The 14,097-nt window shown below is 68.0% G+C and overlaps 4 protein-coding genes across 4 annotated transcripts in view; 3 read left to right on the top strand and 1 right to left on the bottom strand.

The window, feature by feature from the left end:
• Positions 1–514, top strand: part of EMIHUDRAFT_463708 (hypothetical protein) — a gene marked incomplete at its 3' end in the record, with an annotated part of 2,920 nt that extends 2,406 nt beyond the window's left edge. The window contains exons 7-8 of the mRNA XM_005774671.1: positions 68–232; positions 440–514. Coding sequence (XP_005774728.1) covers positions 68–232; positions 440–514 — 240 coding nt within the window. The remainder of the gene's footprint in view (positions 1–67; positions 233–439) is intronic.
• A 2,971-nt stretch (positions 515–3,485) lies between these two features.
• EMIHUDRAFT_207483 (hypothetical protein) lies at positions 3,486–4,385 on the top strand (the record flags this gene model as incomplete). The annotated part of the gene is made up of 1 exon (XM_005774670.1): positions 3,486–4,385. The coding sequence occupies one exon, from the start codon at positions 3,486–3,488 to the stop codon at positions 4,383–4,385; it is 900 nt and encodes a 299-aa protein (XP_005774727.1).
• Positions 4,386–5,784: 1,399 nt separating this feature from the next.
• Positions 5,785–6,162, top strand: EMIHUDRAFT_56342 (peptide methionine sulfoxide reductase; the record flags this gene model as incomplete). The annotated part of the gene is made up of 1 exon (XM_005774669.1): positions 5,785–6,162. A coding segment is annotated over one exon (378 nt), but the record flags the coding sequence as incomplete, so codon positions are not given.
• Positions 6,163–6,558: 396 nt separating this feature from the next.
• Positions 6,559–12,473, bottom strand: EMIHUDRAFT_463707 (hypothetical protein; the record flags this gene model as incomplete). The annotated part of the gene is made up of 12 exons (XM_005774668.1): positions 6,559–6,943; positions 7,111–7,334; positions 7,672–7,675; positions 7,838–7,947; positions 8,005–8,063; positions 8,192–8,252; positions 8,316–8,471; positions 8,657–8,784; positions 9,174–9,660; positions 10,045–10,164; positions 10,306–10,797; positions 11,277–12,473. 12 exons carry the CDS (start codon positions 12,471–12,473, stop codon positions 6,559–6,561), a joined length of 3,423 nt encoding a protein of 1,140 aa, XP_005774725.1.
• Between the last annotated feature and the right edge of the window lie 1,624 nt (positions 12,474–14,097).

Below are 14,097 nucleotides of genomic sequence, written 5' to 3'. Positions count from 1 at the left end.
CCTCCCTGCCTCCCTCCCTCCCTCCCTCCCTCCCTCCCTCCCTCCCCGACTCTCGACTCCCCCCCAGGCGGTCAACGTCGTGCCGGCCGGGCCCGCGGCGCGGGCGGGCGTCCGGCAGGGCGACGTGCTGCTCGCCATCGACGGCAATCCGCTCCGCAGCGTCGACGAGATCCACCGCCTGCTGCCGACGCCGGGCAAACGGATCCGGCTGCGGCTGGTGCGGCCGAGCGACGCCCGCAGTGTGTAGATGCGGGACGCGCCGCCCTCGTCTTCCCGCCCGGAGAAGACACGCACCCGACTGTGATCGACTGTACTCGTAGCCGCAATCGCCGTGTCGGAGCCTCGTCACTCACCCGATGCGCCGAAGCTACCGGTCCGGACCCGGACCGGTGCTCCAAGATCCCGTCGTCACACCCTGTGCTGCCTACTCTCATTGTAGGCGCGCAACCCGAACGGCGAGGGTCGCATCTCGACCGTCGAGCTTACGACGGAGGCGCGGCCGCACGGCACGTGACTCGAGCGAGTCGTCCGGAGAACCAGCAGAGGCGTCGAACCCTGTCTCAAGTTTGCAGCTGTGACCCGGCAAGCCAGCGGGCTGCTGTGGGCCCGAGAGCATGTGCCATGTCCGCTTTGCGTTTGTTTCAATATATAACACTTAACAGCGAAGGCTGTGGCTAGCTCAAAACAAAAAAAACAAAGGTCTCTTCTCGCAGCTGCGAGACATATGCTTTCTCGGCGGAGCGGGGCATCCCCAAAACAACAGGGCGGAAGGGAGGGGTGTGACCATACGCGCAGCGCAGGAGGGGTGCCCCTGAGGGGGCACAAAGGTAGCTCAAAGGGGAGTGAACAAGAGACCGCACAGGCGACAAGCACGCTCGCTCGCACTTGGAGCACTTGGAGTGCAGTCATTAACCTCACATCCAGGGCCGGGGAGCTCAGAAGCGCACCCAGCGGGCCGGATGATCGGGATCGGGTTACGGGCTAGAGAGCCCTAGCCCCGGGGGTGCGCGTTCGCAGGGCAAGGGCCTTAAAGTAAACACGGGTCTCCGAGGGTTAGCCCCGCGTACCGGGTTTCCCCTTAACTGCAGGACGCCCCCTCTACTCGGAGCTAATGAACACCATACTGCACGCCCCACACCACCACTCTACACTCACTTGCGACGGCGTCTGAGTAGACCCCCCCGCCTGAGGGCTCACCCCTCGCCTTCCCGACGACGGCTGTGGAGAGGGAAGCGGCGGAGGAGGCGGGGGGGTTGGTGTCGGCGGCCACGGATGAGGTAACGGCGGTAACGGCGAAGGAGGGGGTGGGGGGGGTAACGGCGGCGGGGGGGGGAGCGGGAGATGGGGTGGCGGAGGAGGTGGAGGCAGGCGAGGCGGCGGCGGGGGTTGGCACGGGGGCGGCAGAGATGGAGAGGGGGGAGGGGGGGGGAATGAGGGAGAAGGAGAGAGAGAAAGAGGAGGAGAGAGAAAGAGGGCTGGGATGGGGGGGGGAGAGAGAGGGGGCAGGGGGGGGTTTGGAATGTCCGACTCCCGGGTGGAGACACTGCCCTTTGCAGGAGTCACGTGTCCCCAACGACCGGCAGTCGGTAATGAGGTTTGGTTGGTTGAGGAAGACGGCCCCGGGTTCCTGAAGCAGGGCAGAAATAAATAAAGGTTAGGGACGTCTCGGGCAGTTATCGCCGCGTTGAATCCCTCCGTCTGCAGGAACGATCTCCCACCGGTTATAATAACCGGCGGTAATCGATAGTCAAAGTTGGGCGCCGGAGAGCGATAGAGCGCCCGCCCATGCTCTCCGCTTGTTGTGCAGCACCCGCGGCGCGCGCGCGCCGCGGTGTTGACCAACGACCGCACCACTGGAGGCCACCACGCCACTCGCGGCAATCCGCATCGAGGCCGCCCGTCGGTGCAGCGAGAGTACTGCGCACTGCTGGGTAGCGCCCAGAATGCAGGGAAGGCCTTGGCGCTTCTCGCCATCCAGACTGACTCGGCCACCGGCAAGCGAGCCGAGTGCGCGTTCCGAGCACGCGGCCCGGCACTTTCCCACAGGCCCGCCAGCCGCCGCGCAGCTCTGGAGAGGTAGCTGGCGTTGCGCTGCCCTGCTTGAAGCTGCTGTTGAGGCGCTGCACTGCTCAAAGCTGCCCCGTGCGCCGCCGCGAGCGCCGCGCCGTGGCCTCGTTCTCTGGAGAGCCCCAGCACCACCCCTCGCGGCCACTCGCGCCGTTGCAGCAGCTCCGACCCCGCCACTCCGGCTCCCGAGCGCGCGGCGAGCAAGAGGAAGAGCACGCGCATGGGCCAAATCCGTTTCAGGCTCCTGCTCGCTCCCTCTCCTTCTTTTGCCTTGGACAGCGCCGGCCAGAGCCATTGCGGTCGCGGGTCCGGCTTCAAGAGGCCTCGCGACGAGTCGCCCGGTCAGAACAGCTGGCGGCGCGGCGAGTCTCGCTGGCGTGACGAGCCAAGACGGCGTGACGAGCCGCGATGGCGCAATGAGCGGCCGCTGCCGCCGCCACGGTTGGCGCCTCAGCCGCCTCCGGGCGGTCCGTCGCCGCTGCCACCGCCGCCGAGGACAGGCAGTCCGCCGCAGTCGCCCTCACCCCGGCCAAATCCGGCGGTGCGCAGCGAGCCGCCCTCATTTGGCCGCTCTGCTGCCGGTGGTCATCTCAATGCTGCGCAGCTCAACGGCCACATCTCGCATGCCCGCGACGCCGACGGGCTGCTCACGCTCTTTGCTGCCCACAGCGCGAGCTTGAACCACATCCACGCTGCGAACCTGTGTGGAACAAACTCGGCAAGCAGCGCATCGAGCGGCGGCACGAGGAGCAGCTAGAGCAGCTGGTGAAGCGCACGCTCGAACTCATACCGGCATGCGAAGCACGCAACCTGGCAAGCGTCGCTCACGGAGTGGCAAAGTGCCAGCTACCAGTGAGTGTGGTGCGCTCGCTGTGCGCGGCGGTGGCGGGGGCGGCGGTGCGCGGCGGGCTGGCAGGCTTCAACCCGCAGAACCTGGCCAACACGGTGTGGGCGTATGCGACGGCGGGCGTGGCTGCGGACGCGCTGTACGAGGCAGTTGCGGAGGCGGCGGTGCGGGGCGGGCCGGTGCGGGGCGGGCTGGTCGGCTTCGACAGCGTGGACACGCGCGCGCGGAGCGCGCTGGCTGGACACGCGCGCGCGGAGCGCGCTGCCGGGTGCACCGGGACCCAGCTGTGAAGAGTCCGCAAGGGTCCGTGCCAAAATGGCCAAAATCAAGCCTGGTTTGGCCGACTCTGCAGTGGCCGCAGGCGGTGATGGCGGACGCCGACGAGCCTCACGCGCCGGGCCCCACCTCAGACAGTACCTCCGGTGGGCTGCATCCACTCACTGCGGGGCTGCTCGCTCGCCATGATAGTCAACGTGCACCGACGGCGACCGCCCTCTCGAAGCGCCGTGCTGACAGGCCAGCCGCCGAGCAGGAGCGAGCAGCCGTTCGAATCCGCGGTGCAGCGCCGCGGATGGCGAACCTCGAGCCGGTGGAGAAGACCGCGGTCGTGTCGGACTCGACCGGCGCCGATGCGGTGCCAGCAATTCGGGCGCGGCCGACTCGCTCCAGTTCGGCGCAGCTCGCCTTGGAGCCCACCGCGCTCTTAAATCGCCTCGAGACCATGCTCCTCGGCAACCAACCCGTCCCCGCACCCTCCAACGAGGTCAGCATCGTCGGCGAGGTCACCAACGGCATCATCATCGCCGCGAAAGCTGCCGTAAACACGCTCTTTTCGTCGCAGCGGCGCGGCGCGCTGATGGCTCTCCAGATAAAGAACCTGAAGAAGGCTGCGCTGGCGTACCTTGTGTGGGACCTACGCGGCGAGCTGGCGGGCGCGCGACTCGAGCAGGCGGTCGTGTACGGCAAGCGGCTCGAGACGCACGCGAGCGGCGTGGACAAGGAGTTGGGCAAGTGCAAGCGGCGGCAGGCGGGCGCGGAGGCGCTTCTCGCTGTCGTTCCAGAAACGTTGCAGGACGTGCCCACGCCAGAGGAGCCCGCGGTCGAGGAGGAGCCGGCGGTCGAGGACCTGCCGGCCAGCGACTCCCGTCCCGACGACGCGTCTTCGGACAGCGATCGGGAAAGCGTCTTCGAACGTCGGGTGACCCGTCGGATGATCGACGCCGGCCTGAACGAGGCGCAATTCGATGATATGCGGAACGTTTACGGGATTCAGCTCGCCCACGAGGACAAGTGCCACGAGTGTGCCAAGCTGCAGGCTCGGGCAGTGAAACTGTATGATATGCTCCTCCCGTACCTCGAGCGCGACTGGGTGCCACTGGAGGAGGCATTCCAGCGGCTCGACCTTATAGCTGCTCGGGAGCGCTCGGGTACCCTGGGTCGTGGGTATGATAGTGACACAACATATGTGTGATACACTACCAAAACAGGGCCGCGGGGGGGCGTTGGGGGCCGCTGGAGGGCCGCTAGACCCTTCCCGGGCCCCTCCGGGTGGGTCCGGGTGCACCCGGTGGCTGGACACACGCGCGCGGAGCGCGCTGGCTGGACACACGCGCGCGGAGCGCGCTGGCTGGACACACACGCGCGCGGAGCGCGCTGGCTAGATAAGATACCGCGCGGAGCGCGCTGGCACCTATGTGCGCTCGCGCGGAGCGCACCGCGGTACCGGTAGAGTCTAGACACATGAAGACAGTCTGTTGCAGTCAGTTGTGGCCACGCTGCTTCGAAGCTGGCCTGACGTCATAGCACGCGTCTGGCAGACGCTGTATCTCTGCCTTCTTCCGCGTCATGACCACACCCCGCTGCAGCGAAGCTCCAATGCCGCCCCTCTGTGCATGTGACCTGTCGTTGTGGTGAAAGCGGTCTTCCCAGTTGAGCCCGCCCCAGTTCTCGAGAGCACGGTTGATGAAGGGCACGGCGACGGCCGCATGTAGCGCCCAGAGACACGCGCGGAGCGCGCCGCTGCAGAACACGCGCGGAGCGCGCCGCTGCACAGGCGCGGAGCGCCGCCACTTCAGATTGGGCCTGTGGGTGGGCCGAGTGGTTCCTAGCGTGTGAGTCAACTCTTAATAGAAATCGCACCTAGCCCTCCTCAACCCTCAAAATTTTCTTCGGGGCGCGCTCCGCGCGCGGCGCTCCGCGCCTGACTCCTTGAGCGGCGTAGGCGCTGGCTCGCACATGTTCTGCAGCTTGGTCTCATTAGCCCGGCGCCCATGTCTCGATCTTCTTGCAGGCGGCTGGTTCGACAGGTCCTCTCCGTGGCCTAGGCAGCCGTCCTCGCCCTTTCCCCAGCCAGGCAAAAGTGGCGCCGTCGGCGGTGCGGGCGATGTTGTGGCTGCCTCCGCCAGACACAGCGATGACGCGCCGCCCAGCAAAGGCCTCGATCTTCTTCGGCAGCAGCTGGTTCTCCTTGGTCGCGAGGCCCAGGCGGCCAAAGAAGCCGTAGCCCCAGCTCCAGACAGCGAGCGCCGTCGGCGGTGAGGCTGTGGTAGGCACCACAGCCGACACAGCGACGACACGCCGGCCAGCGAAGGCTGCGATCTCCTTGGGCAGCTGCTGCTCTGCTGGTCGCCGTCGCCTAGCTGGCCACGGGCTTGGAGGAATGAAAAGAAGCAGAAACTCGCCGCCGGATTTCTTCCAGTGGCGCATCTAAGGCGATGCTGGCCGCCATTGCCACCGCGAGCTCGGGCCTCTCCCTCTTCGGCCAGCCGCCGGGCAGTCGGCCCGCCTCCATGGGCGCGTCCATTTGCCCGAAGCTGCCCGAGCCCGTTCAAAGCCCGTCAGCCTGCACGCTCACACTCGCGCTCGGGTGATTCTGGCACCCTGAGGAGGAGCTTGCAGCTCTCCCCGGGGTCTCGGAGACCGTGGTTGGCTACTGCGGTGGCAGCACCGCCGATCCGACCTACAAGTCGATTGGCGATCACACAGAGGCCTTGCGTGTCACCTTCGACTCGCGTGTGGTGTCGGCGGAGAGCATGCTCGAGCGCTTCTTTGAGATGCACGACCCGATGCCGCGTGCCTTCACGGGCACTCAGTACCGCTCCGCCATCTTCTATCACAACGACGCGCAGGCCGAGACGGCGGCGGCCGTGGCGGGCCGGCAGGCGTCCTCGCAAGCGAAGCACACCTCGATCGAGCCGGCCGGTCCATTTTACCGCGCTGAAGAGTACCACCAGCGCTTTCTGGCTAAGCAGACGGGGCGGTGGGCAGCTTCGCCCAGCAGATAGCGGGTAGCGGGTGGCGTCCGAGCTGCGCACGGCGTATGCGAGCGCAGGTGTGCCTTTTTCCAGTGACAGCGGCGTGGGAAACTCTCGAGGGAGACCGAGACCCGCGACCCGCTTGAGGTGCGAGATATAAGGGGCACGCTGCGTGTAGCACGTCAATACAGTGCTTCACAAACTACGTACGTTGTACATGCATGTCTCAAGACGCCCGGCCAGTTAACTAACTTAGCTAGAAAGGTGAGAGTCCGTCTCGTCGCTCGCGCACTTGCGCTCGCGCTCTCCCCTACGGCGTACGGGGTATACGCCAAGACGCGCCTTCGCGGCCGGCTCTAATGTACTACCTCTAAACTCTCCATCAGACACCTAACCCCGAGTATCCTCTTGGCCCTGCGCGTCTCTTCCCGCGAGACCGCGGCCGGGAGGGCCCCAGACACCGCGCCCGAGCTCCTCGCTCCACTCGGCCTCAAGGTGGCGGTCGATGGCGCGCCTGCACGCAGGGCAGGCGGCACCGCGGTCAGGATAGCAGCGCACGACGGCGTGCAGAGATGGGGTCGCGTCGGGAGCGCCGTACGCGTGGGGCCGCGCGATGCTCTCCCGCATCTCTGGTGGCTCTCGGCTCGGGTGGCTCTCGGCTGCATCTCGCCGCATCGCTGCGAAGTAGGACGGCTCGAGGTGGTGCAGCAAGAAGGTGCCTCGCCGGATGGAGTCGAGGGTGCGGACCTCGGACTCGACGAAGCGCGCGTCGAGCCTGCGCAGTGGGGGAGGGAGGGAGGGAGGGCGGGGGGAGGGGTGGCGGGAGGGAGAGGCGCGGGCCACGCCAACGAGCGGCGAGGAGAGGGAGAGAGAGCGAGGGGCGGGCGGGCGGTGTCTGGGGGTGCGAGCGCAGCATCTAGGCTGCGGGGCCCGATCATCGACATGGCCTCCGCCGTCGTCATCTTCTCGACGCGAGCGAAGATGTCGTCCTTGGCGCGGCCGAGCTCCGCCGCCGTTGCGCCAAGCGAGCGAGCCAGTCCCTTCACCTGCCCGGCGAGGTCGCCGCCGCCACCCTCGCCCTCCTCGCCCGACGCCTCCGCCCCGTCCCCGCCGCCCTGCGCCGCCGCCCCCACCGCCGCCACCCGCGCGGCCACGTCCGAAAGCACCTAGCCGACACGCGGCCGAGATGCGGCCGAGATGCCGCCGAGATGCCGCCGAGATGTCGCCGAGATGCCGCCGAGATGCCGCCGAGATGTCGCCGAGATGTCGCCGAGATGCCGCCGAGCGTACGGCCACGTGCCGAGAGGGCACCGAGTTAGGCCCAAACGGGTTTGTGAGCGGCGACACGTCGCGCAGAGGGCAGACGGCGTCGGCGGACTCGCCCTCGACCCAGAAGCCGTCCGCAACCTAGAGCCGAGGTGCAGCCGAGATGCGGCCGAGATGTGGCCGAGTGCCGCCGGCCCAGCCGCCGTCCGCCGCCTCGCCCGCCTCGTCGATCAGCACCGTCCTGGAGACGGGGGGGGGGGGGTGAGGGGGGGGGAGGCGGGGGGGGGAACTTAAGGCGTCCGTGGCGGCAAAAGCGGCCAGGGCGTCCGAGACGTGCGAGGCTCCGCCGTCCGTCCTGGGTAGGAGCGTGCGACTTGGGCCGGGGCCGCTCTAGGCCGGCCACCTGCCCACGTGCTCGTAGTCGAGCACGGCGCCGGCAGAGTTGGCGTGGCGCGGCATGCGCGCCACGATGTCGGCGCCGTTGACGACCCGGAAGCACTCCATGCCCAACGCCTGAGAGGGCGGTTGGCCCAAGAGGGCTCACGGAGCCGCACCGGGTGCGCGAGGCACGCCGGCGACGAGCACGTCGAAGTCGGCGGCGAAGGCGGAGTTGCCCACCCGCGGCGCGCCTGCGGGACGCGTCGTGGACGGGCGTGGCGCACGCGGCGAGGAGAGGGGGCAGAGCTCGCCCGCGGAGATATGGGGAGATATGGGGAGATATGTCGAGGAGAGGGGGCAGAGCTCTCCCGCGGCGCACCAAACGTGTACAGCCGCACGCGCCTCAGCCGCACCGGCACGTCCCCCGTCAGCTCGGCCGCCTGCCGAGGTAGGGAGGCTGTCGGGCGCTGCCGGACACTCTCTGGCACTCCCTCTCGCGGCACTGCCGACGCCTTGCCCGCGACGAGCTCGACGAGAGACGAGAACCACGGCTCGTCGGCGCGCTCCTTGAAGCCGCGCGACGCGTCGACGCCGCGCGCGACCTCGGGCGCGAAGAGCGTGGCGAGCGCGCCGCCGAGCGAGTGGCCGGTGACGAGCACCTAGAAGGGTCCTAGAAGGTTCCTTGAAGGTTCCTCAACGCCGGCGAGCGAGTGGACGGGAGACGAGCACCTACCCGCGGCGTCAGTTGTGAGCTAATCAACTAAGCCACTACCCGCACCTACCCGCGGCGGTGAGGTGTGAGCAAGCGCCCTTCCCGCCCCGCTGAGCTACCGGGCCGCGCGACGAGCGCCTCCCAGTCGCCGGGCGTGCCGACACACGCAGCCACGAGAAGCTCCTTGAGCCTCCGGTTGACTGCGCGCGCCGACGCGAAGAAGCCCGCGTGCACGACGCGCTCGTCGTCCGAGCGGCCGCCTAGAGGGCAATGGCAGTGGAGGGCAGTGGGCGCGACACGGCTTCAGCGCCGGCGCGAGGGGTCGTCGAGAAGGGTTGCGCCGTCCGCGCGCTGCTCGAGCGGCGTCTGCAGCAGGTTGACGTCGGTCAGCACATCCATCACGTCGGACGTGCCTGGGAGAGCGTGGCGGGGTGGGGTGGGCCCGAGGAGAGGGAGGCCGGAGGAGGAGACACGGCCCCCGCCGCGCCGAGGCGCGATCTCGGCGCGATCTCGGCGCGATCTCGGCGCGATCTCGGCGCGATCTCGGCGCGATCTCGGCTGTGTCGCGCTGTGCCTCGAAAGGAGAGGACGATCCTCCTTCGCCGCTTGTCGCGCCACATGGCGACCTTGAGCGCCGGGGGGAGAGGACCAGAGGTGAGGGAGAGGGGCGAGGGAGAGGGCGAGGGGGGAGGGCGAGGGGGGAGGGCGAGGCGAGCGAGCGAGGGGGAGCGAGCGAGAGAGCGAGCCTGGGTCGAGGTTGGCTCGTGGTCGACGTAGCAGCAGAGCTCGTACGTCCCTCCCTCGCCCTCCTCCTCCATGACGCGCGACCTCAGCTCCGTCCAGTCCAGCCCCTCCGACGCTCCGCGCGGGGCCGCGCGGAGGCGAAAGCCCGCGCCGGCGCCCTCCGCCTCCGCCTCCGCCTCCGCCTCCGCCTCGGCCGTCGCCTCAGCCCGCATCCGCTCGCGCAGCTTCTCCAGCTCCGCCTGGAGCAGCTGCGCCCGCTCCGGCGTCGCCGCCGCAGTCCGCGACGCGAGGGCGGGCGGCGCGGCGGCGGTCATCGGCGACGGCGGCGGCGGCGGCGGCGGCGCTTCGACGGGCGGCGCCTCCAGCTCGACGTAACGGAGGGAGACGCGCACCTGAGGCGCCGTGCGCGAGCGAGGGGGGCTGGGGGGTGAGTGGCGTGGGACTCGGCCGCCCTCGCACGCAAGGCGAGGGGGAGGCGAGGGAGGCTGGCGCCGCGCGCCTCGCCCTGAGCCTCCTTCTTCAGGAAGGTGTTTGCGAGCACGCCGCCGGCGGCGGCGCCGACCGGGCCGGCGATGAAGGCGCCTGCCACGGGCCCCGCGGTCAGCCCGCGGTGACAGGCGACGGAGGAGCACCGCGCTCTCTCTCTCGCTCCTCCATCGCTCTCTCTCTCTCGCTCCTCCATCGCTCTCTCTCTCGCTCCTCCATCGCTCTCTCTCTCTCGCTCCTCCATCGCTCTCTCTCGCGGTGACGGCGCCTGCGACGGAGCCCGCGAGGACCGCGTTGTCCTTGGTCTCGGCGGGTCTCCAAGTGAGCGGGATCCAGCCGCTCCACGAGCCGCCGCCTCCGGGGTCGGGAGAGAGCAGCGAGGAGAGGCGGACGGACGCGGCGCCGAGTGCCTGTGTGCGTGGAGTGGGGTGGGAGGGATGGCGCGGGGAGTGGGCGGGGAGTGGGGCAGCGGGCAGGGAGTGGGCGGGGAGAGCGGGCTGGGCGGCCATAGGGTGGCCGTGGGCGGCTCTCGCCTCGTCCTCCTTCAGGACGTCCTCGTCGAAGGCGGTGAGCGCGAGCTGCGCCTCCTCCACCTTTTTGACGTACAGGTAGATCTCCTCCCCGCCGTCTGGCCACTCTGCTGCGCCCCGGGCCGTCCCGCGCTTGGCCTCGCTCGCCCAGCGGGTGGCTGTGCGCGCGAGGTCGGTGGCGCGCTGCAGGCCGACGGCGCCCTCCTTTGGCCCCTTGGCGGCCTCCTCGTTGAGTGCGAACACCACGTATGGGTCGACGTTCCCTCCCGACAGCAGCGACGCCGGGTCGTTGAGGTTGAGGTTGAGCTGCTTCGGAGGCGGGAGGTCGCGCACCTCGTGCAGCGTCACCTCGAGCCGGCCGGCGTAGCATTCGGCGGCGAAGCCGTCCGACATGAAGGCCACGTTGCACCCGTCTGCGCCGCGCTCCCACCGCGCATCACCCTCTTCAGGCTCGTTGTACGCCTCGAAAGCAAATCCGGCGAGGAGCGTCGCGGTCTCGACGTCGAAAACGTGCTGCGGCGGCGGCGGCGGCGGCAGCGAGGCGCAGACGGAGGACGGGCGCGGCCGCAGCGGTGCATGAACTCGGGGCGCGGGGAGGAGGCCGATCGTCGAGACGATCGTCAGGGCAGGGATGTGCATGGCCGCGAAAATGTTTACTTTGCAAGTGCTCCAAGTGCAAAAAGAGAAATTCGCCGCACGGATATCCTCCGCCTAATTCCCACGATTTAGTCTTGCTGCCGACAAAATTAGAGCTTTGCCTTTGGGCCAACCAGTTGACAACACCAACTCTCTCTCTCACCAGAGTTGCGATAGTCGGGTGGTCGAGCTGCTGCTGCAGCACGGCGCGGAGATCAACCAGCAGGACAATGCCGGCAGCACCAGCGACCGCGAGGGCCTTCTCCTTCTAGGCGCTCCGTCTACTTGAAGGCGACCGTGCGGAGGAAGTCAACGAGGGGCGGCGTGCGGTCTGAGACAGTGATCAGCTCGAGCACGTAGTCGAGGTGGCTGCACCCCTCGCGGTATTCTGACACCACCGAGGGCCACGAGGAGTCTGCGCGCGCTTTGAGGGCGGCCTCGAAGCGCTGGGTCGAGGATACGGGCACGACGGGGTCTTCCACGCCGTGGAAGAGCGCGACGAGCGGCGGCAGCTTCTTCACTGCCGCCGCCCCTCCGGCCGCCACGGCGCACTCGGGCGAGAGGCGCGCCATCGGCTGCGTGTCGTCAAAGTAGCGCGGCGGAGGAGCGCTCGGACCGGTCCGACCTGACCCGTCGGCCCGGTCCGACCCGGGCGCTGTCACGAGAGCGGCCTCGTCGCCGACGGAATATGTGGCGCCGTCATCGCCGGCGAACGCCGCGGAGAGGGCCGAGACCGTCGCCACACCGCGGGAGGCCTCGTGCAGGACGTGCCGCCGCAGCTCGAGCGGCGCCGAGAGCAGCGCGAGCGAACCGATGGATGCAACGCCGGCGCCGGTGGCTTCGCCGCCACTCCGTCCGAGCAGCGCGGCCGCGGAGAGCTGACCACCGGCAGAGTGACCGACTACAGAGAGCCGAGCGCCCGCGTTGAGAAGCCGCCTCCGCGGCTCCCCGTCCGGCGGGAGCGGCGCGCCCGCCTCCGCCCAAGCCAGCGCCTCCTCCACCTGGGCTACCTGGGCCGCGCCGTCCGCGACCGGGTATAAGCCGTAACCGACCGTCGCCACGGCGCAGCCGAGCTCAGTGGCGAGCCTGCGCGAGGTGAGCGTGTAGAAGGACTTGTAGCCGTGCGACCACGCGCCTCCGGGCACGAAGATGAGCATCTCCTCGAACGAGGCGGCGGCAGAGGCGCCGCCGGGAAGGTAGACGTCGGCGAGCGAACCCAGAGGCCCGCAGGGGACGTCCTTCAAATCTGGTCCTGCTCGTTGGACACGGAGGAGCCGCCGCGCCTGTCCTCTCGGCGCCAGTGCAAACACCGCCAGGCCAGCCGCAACGTACTCGAACTGGCTGTACATGATCCACGCGATGCGAGACTCTCGCATGTACTCTTGAAGCCGCCGAGGGACGAGTCTTAAAACGCGACCCTCTGGCTCGCTAGCTCCCGCAATCCCAGCGGCGACGACGCCGCCCAGCACCGCCGGCGTGATGGCGCCAGCGATCAGCTCGCGGCCGAGCGGCCGCGGAAGCCTGAGCGCTAGGGCGGCACACAGCAGCTGCATGTCGAGGAGAGCGATCGAGAGCTGCTGACGCTTACCCCGCTAGTGAAACACTCCCTGGGCGCCCAGTCCCGTGCCCTGTGTGTGAGCGCTAGTGAAACACTCCCTGTGGGCGCCCACCAAACTATTGAACATCCATTCACAGATAGGGTGATAAGAGACAAGAACCTCGCTTCACATAATCGCACAACTCCGGACCCAAGACACACAAGCACAGACAGTCGAGAAGGGGGAGAGACAGCAACGACAGTCAGAAGTCAGCGCTGGGTCCCATTCACAGCCTTGTTATTGAGAATTCTTAAAATCCAAGCCTCTCTCACAGCACACTGGCTGGCACGACAAGGGCGTTATTGAGAAGAAAATACGTCCTATGCGCTTTGCGCTGGTCTGTGAGAGGTTGAGGTGCGAGCCCTGGAGGCCCTGGGGATGGGGTGAGACTACCCGCGGGCCTAGAAGGCCCGCGCGCAGGGGGGTGGGACATTGAGACCGGTCATGAATGAGTGCGCGACACGCATGTACCACGTTGGTTGCGAGCAGCGTTGTTGATGTTTTGCGCGTCGTCACAGACGGCGGCGCGCGAGAGCTGTTGCGAGTGGTGCTGGGCGAAGCCCCGGGCGCTGCCGGACTGTGCCGTAGTCTTCACACTCTCCAGTGCTCCCTGGTCTTATTCCAGTCCGAGCCGGTAGACTGTTCTTCACCTACCTACGGCTCTACCAGCTACCGCTGCCCGTGTTCTCCCCCCTTCGTGCGGAATCCATCGCACCTTTGTCCTTTAGACGTTTCACCAGAGCAAGCGGCGCCCCCGACGCGCCCCACGGCCCACGCCTGTGACCCCCGTCCACCGGGTCCGGGAGACCGGGTGCCGGGCGCTTGCAAGCCCGGACACGAGAGAATTTTTTAAATTCTTTTCGTGCCACAGTGTGCCACCTCGCCGTGTGTGTGTGTGTGTGTGTGTGTGTGTGTGTGTGTGTGTGTGTGTGTGTGTGTGTGTGTGTGTGTGTGTGTGTGTGTGTGTGTGTGTGTGTGTGTGTGTGTGTGTCTGCACTGTGTGTGAGTCGTGTCGTGTGTCGTGTGTTCCTAAGAGTCTTGTCATGACGTTGACACACGGTGTCGAACACGGTGTGTGTGTGCGTGTGTGTGCGTGTGTGTGTGTGTGTGTGTGTGTGTGTGTGTGTGTGTGTGTGTGTGTGTGTGTGTGTGTGTGTGTGTGTGTGTGTGTATTGTGGTATGTACTCGTCTCATATCACGTACACTTCTATTCCGCCTCGGCGGTCACCTCGGAGAGCTGAACACTTGTGAGGTGCAGGCCGTCGCCACCGCCGGCCCCAGTCCACTTTTGCCGCACCACCTTCACCTCGCCAGACTCGAGCGAGAGCGAGCCAACCTCGACGACCAGGCCCTCCTCCGCCCCGCCCTCCACCGCGTCAACCACTCGCACCCAGCAGCCGCCGGGCTGGAAGCTCGCGTTTGGAGGCAGCAGCGGCGCGCCGCCCTCGACGGCCGACTCCTCGACCTCCCACGCCGCGCCGCTCCAGCCGCTGCCGTCGTCCGGCGAGCCGCTGAGGACGCGGCGAGTCATCCCGCCCTCCCACGCCTTGGCGTCGACCACCACTTGCAGCCGCCGCTG

This window comes from Emiliania huxleyi (genome assembly GCF_000372725.1).
Source record: "Emiliania huxleyi CCMP1516 unplaced genomic scaffold EMIHUscaffold_31, whole genome shotgun sequence".
NCBI lineage: Eukaryota > Haptophyta > Isochrysidales > Noelaerhabdaceae > Emiliania > Emiliania huxleyi.
The sequence above is the reverse complement of the archived record's forward strand: the minus strand, read 5'-3'. Positions and strand labels throughout refer to the sequence as shown.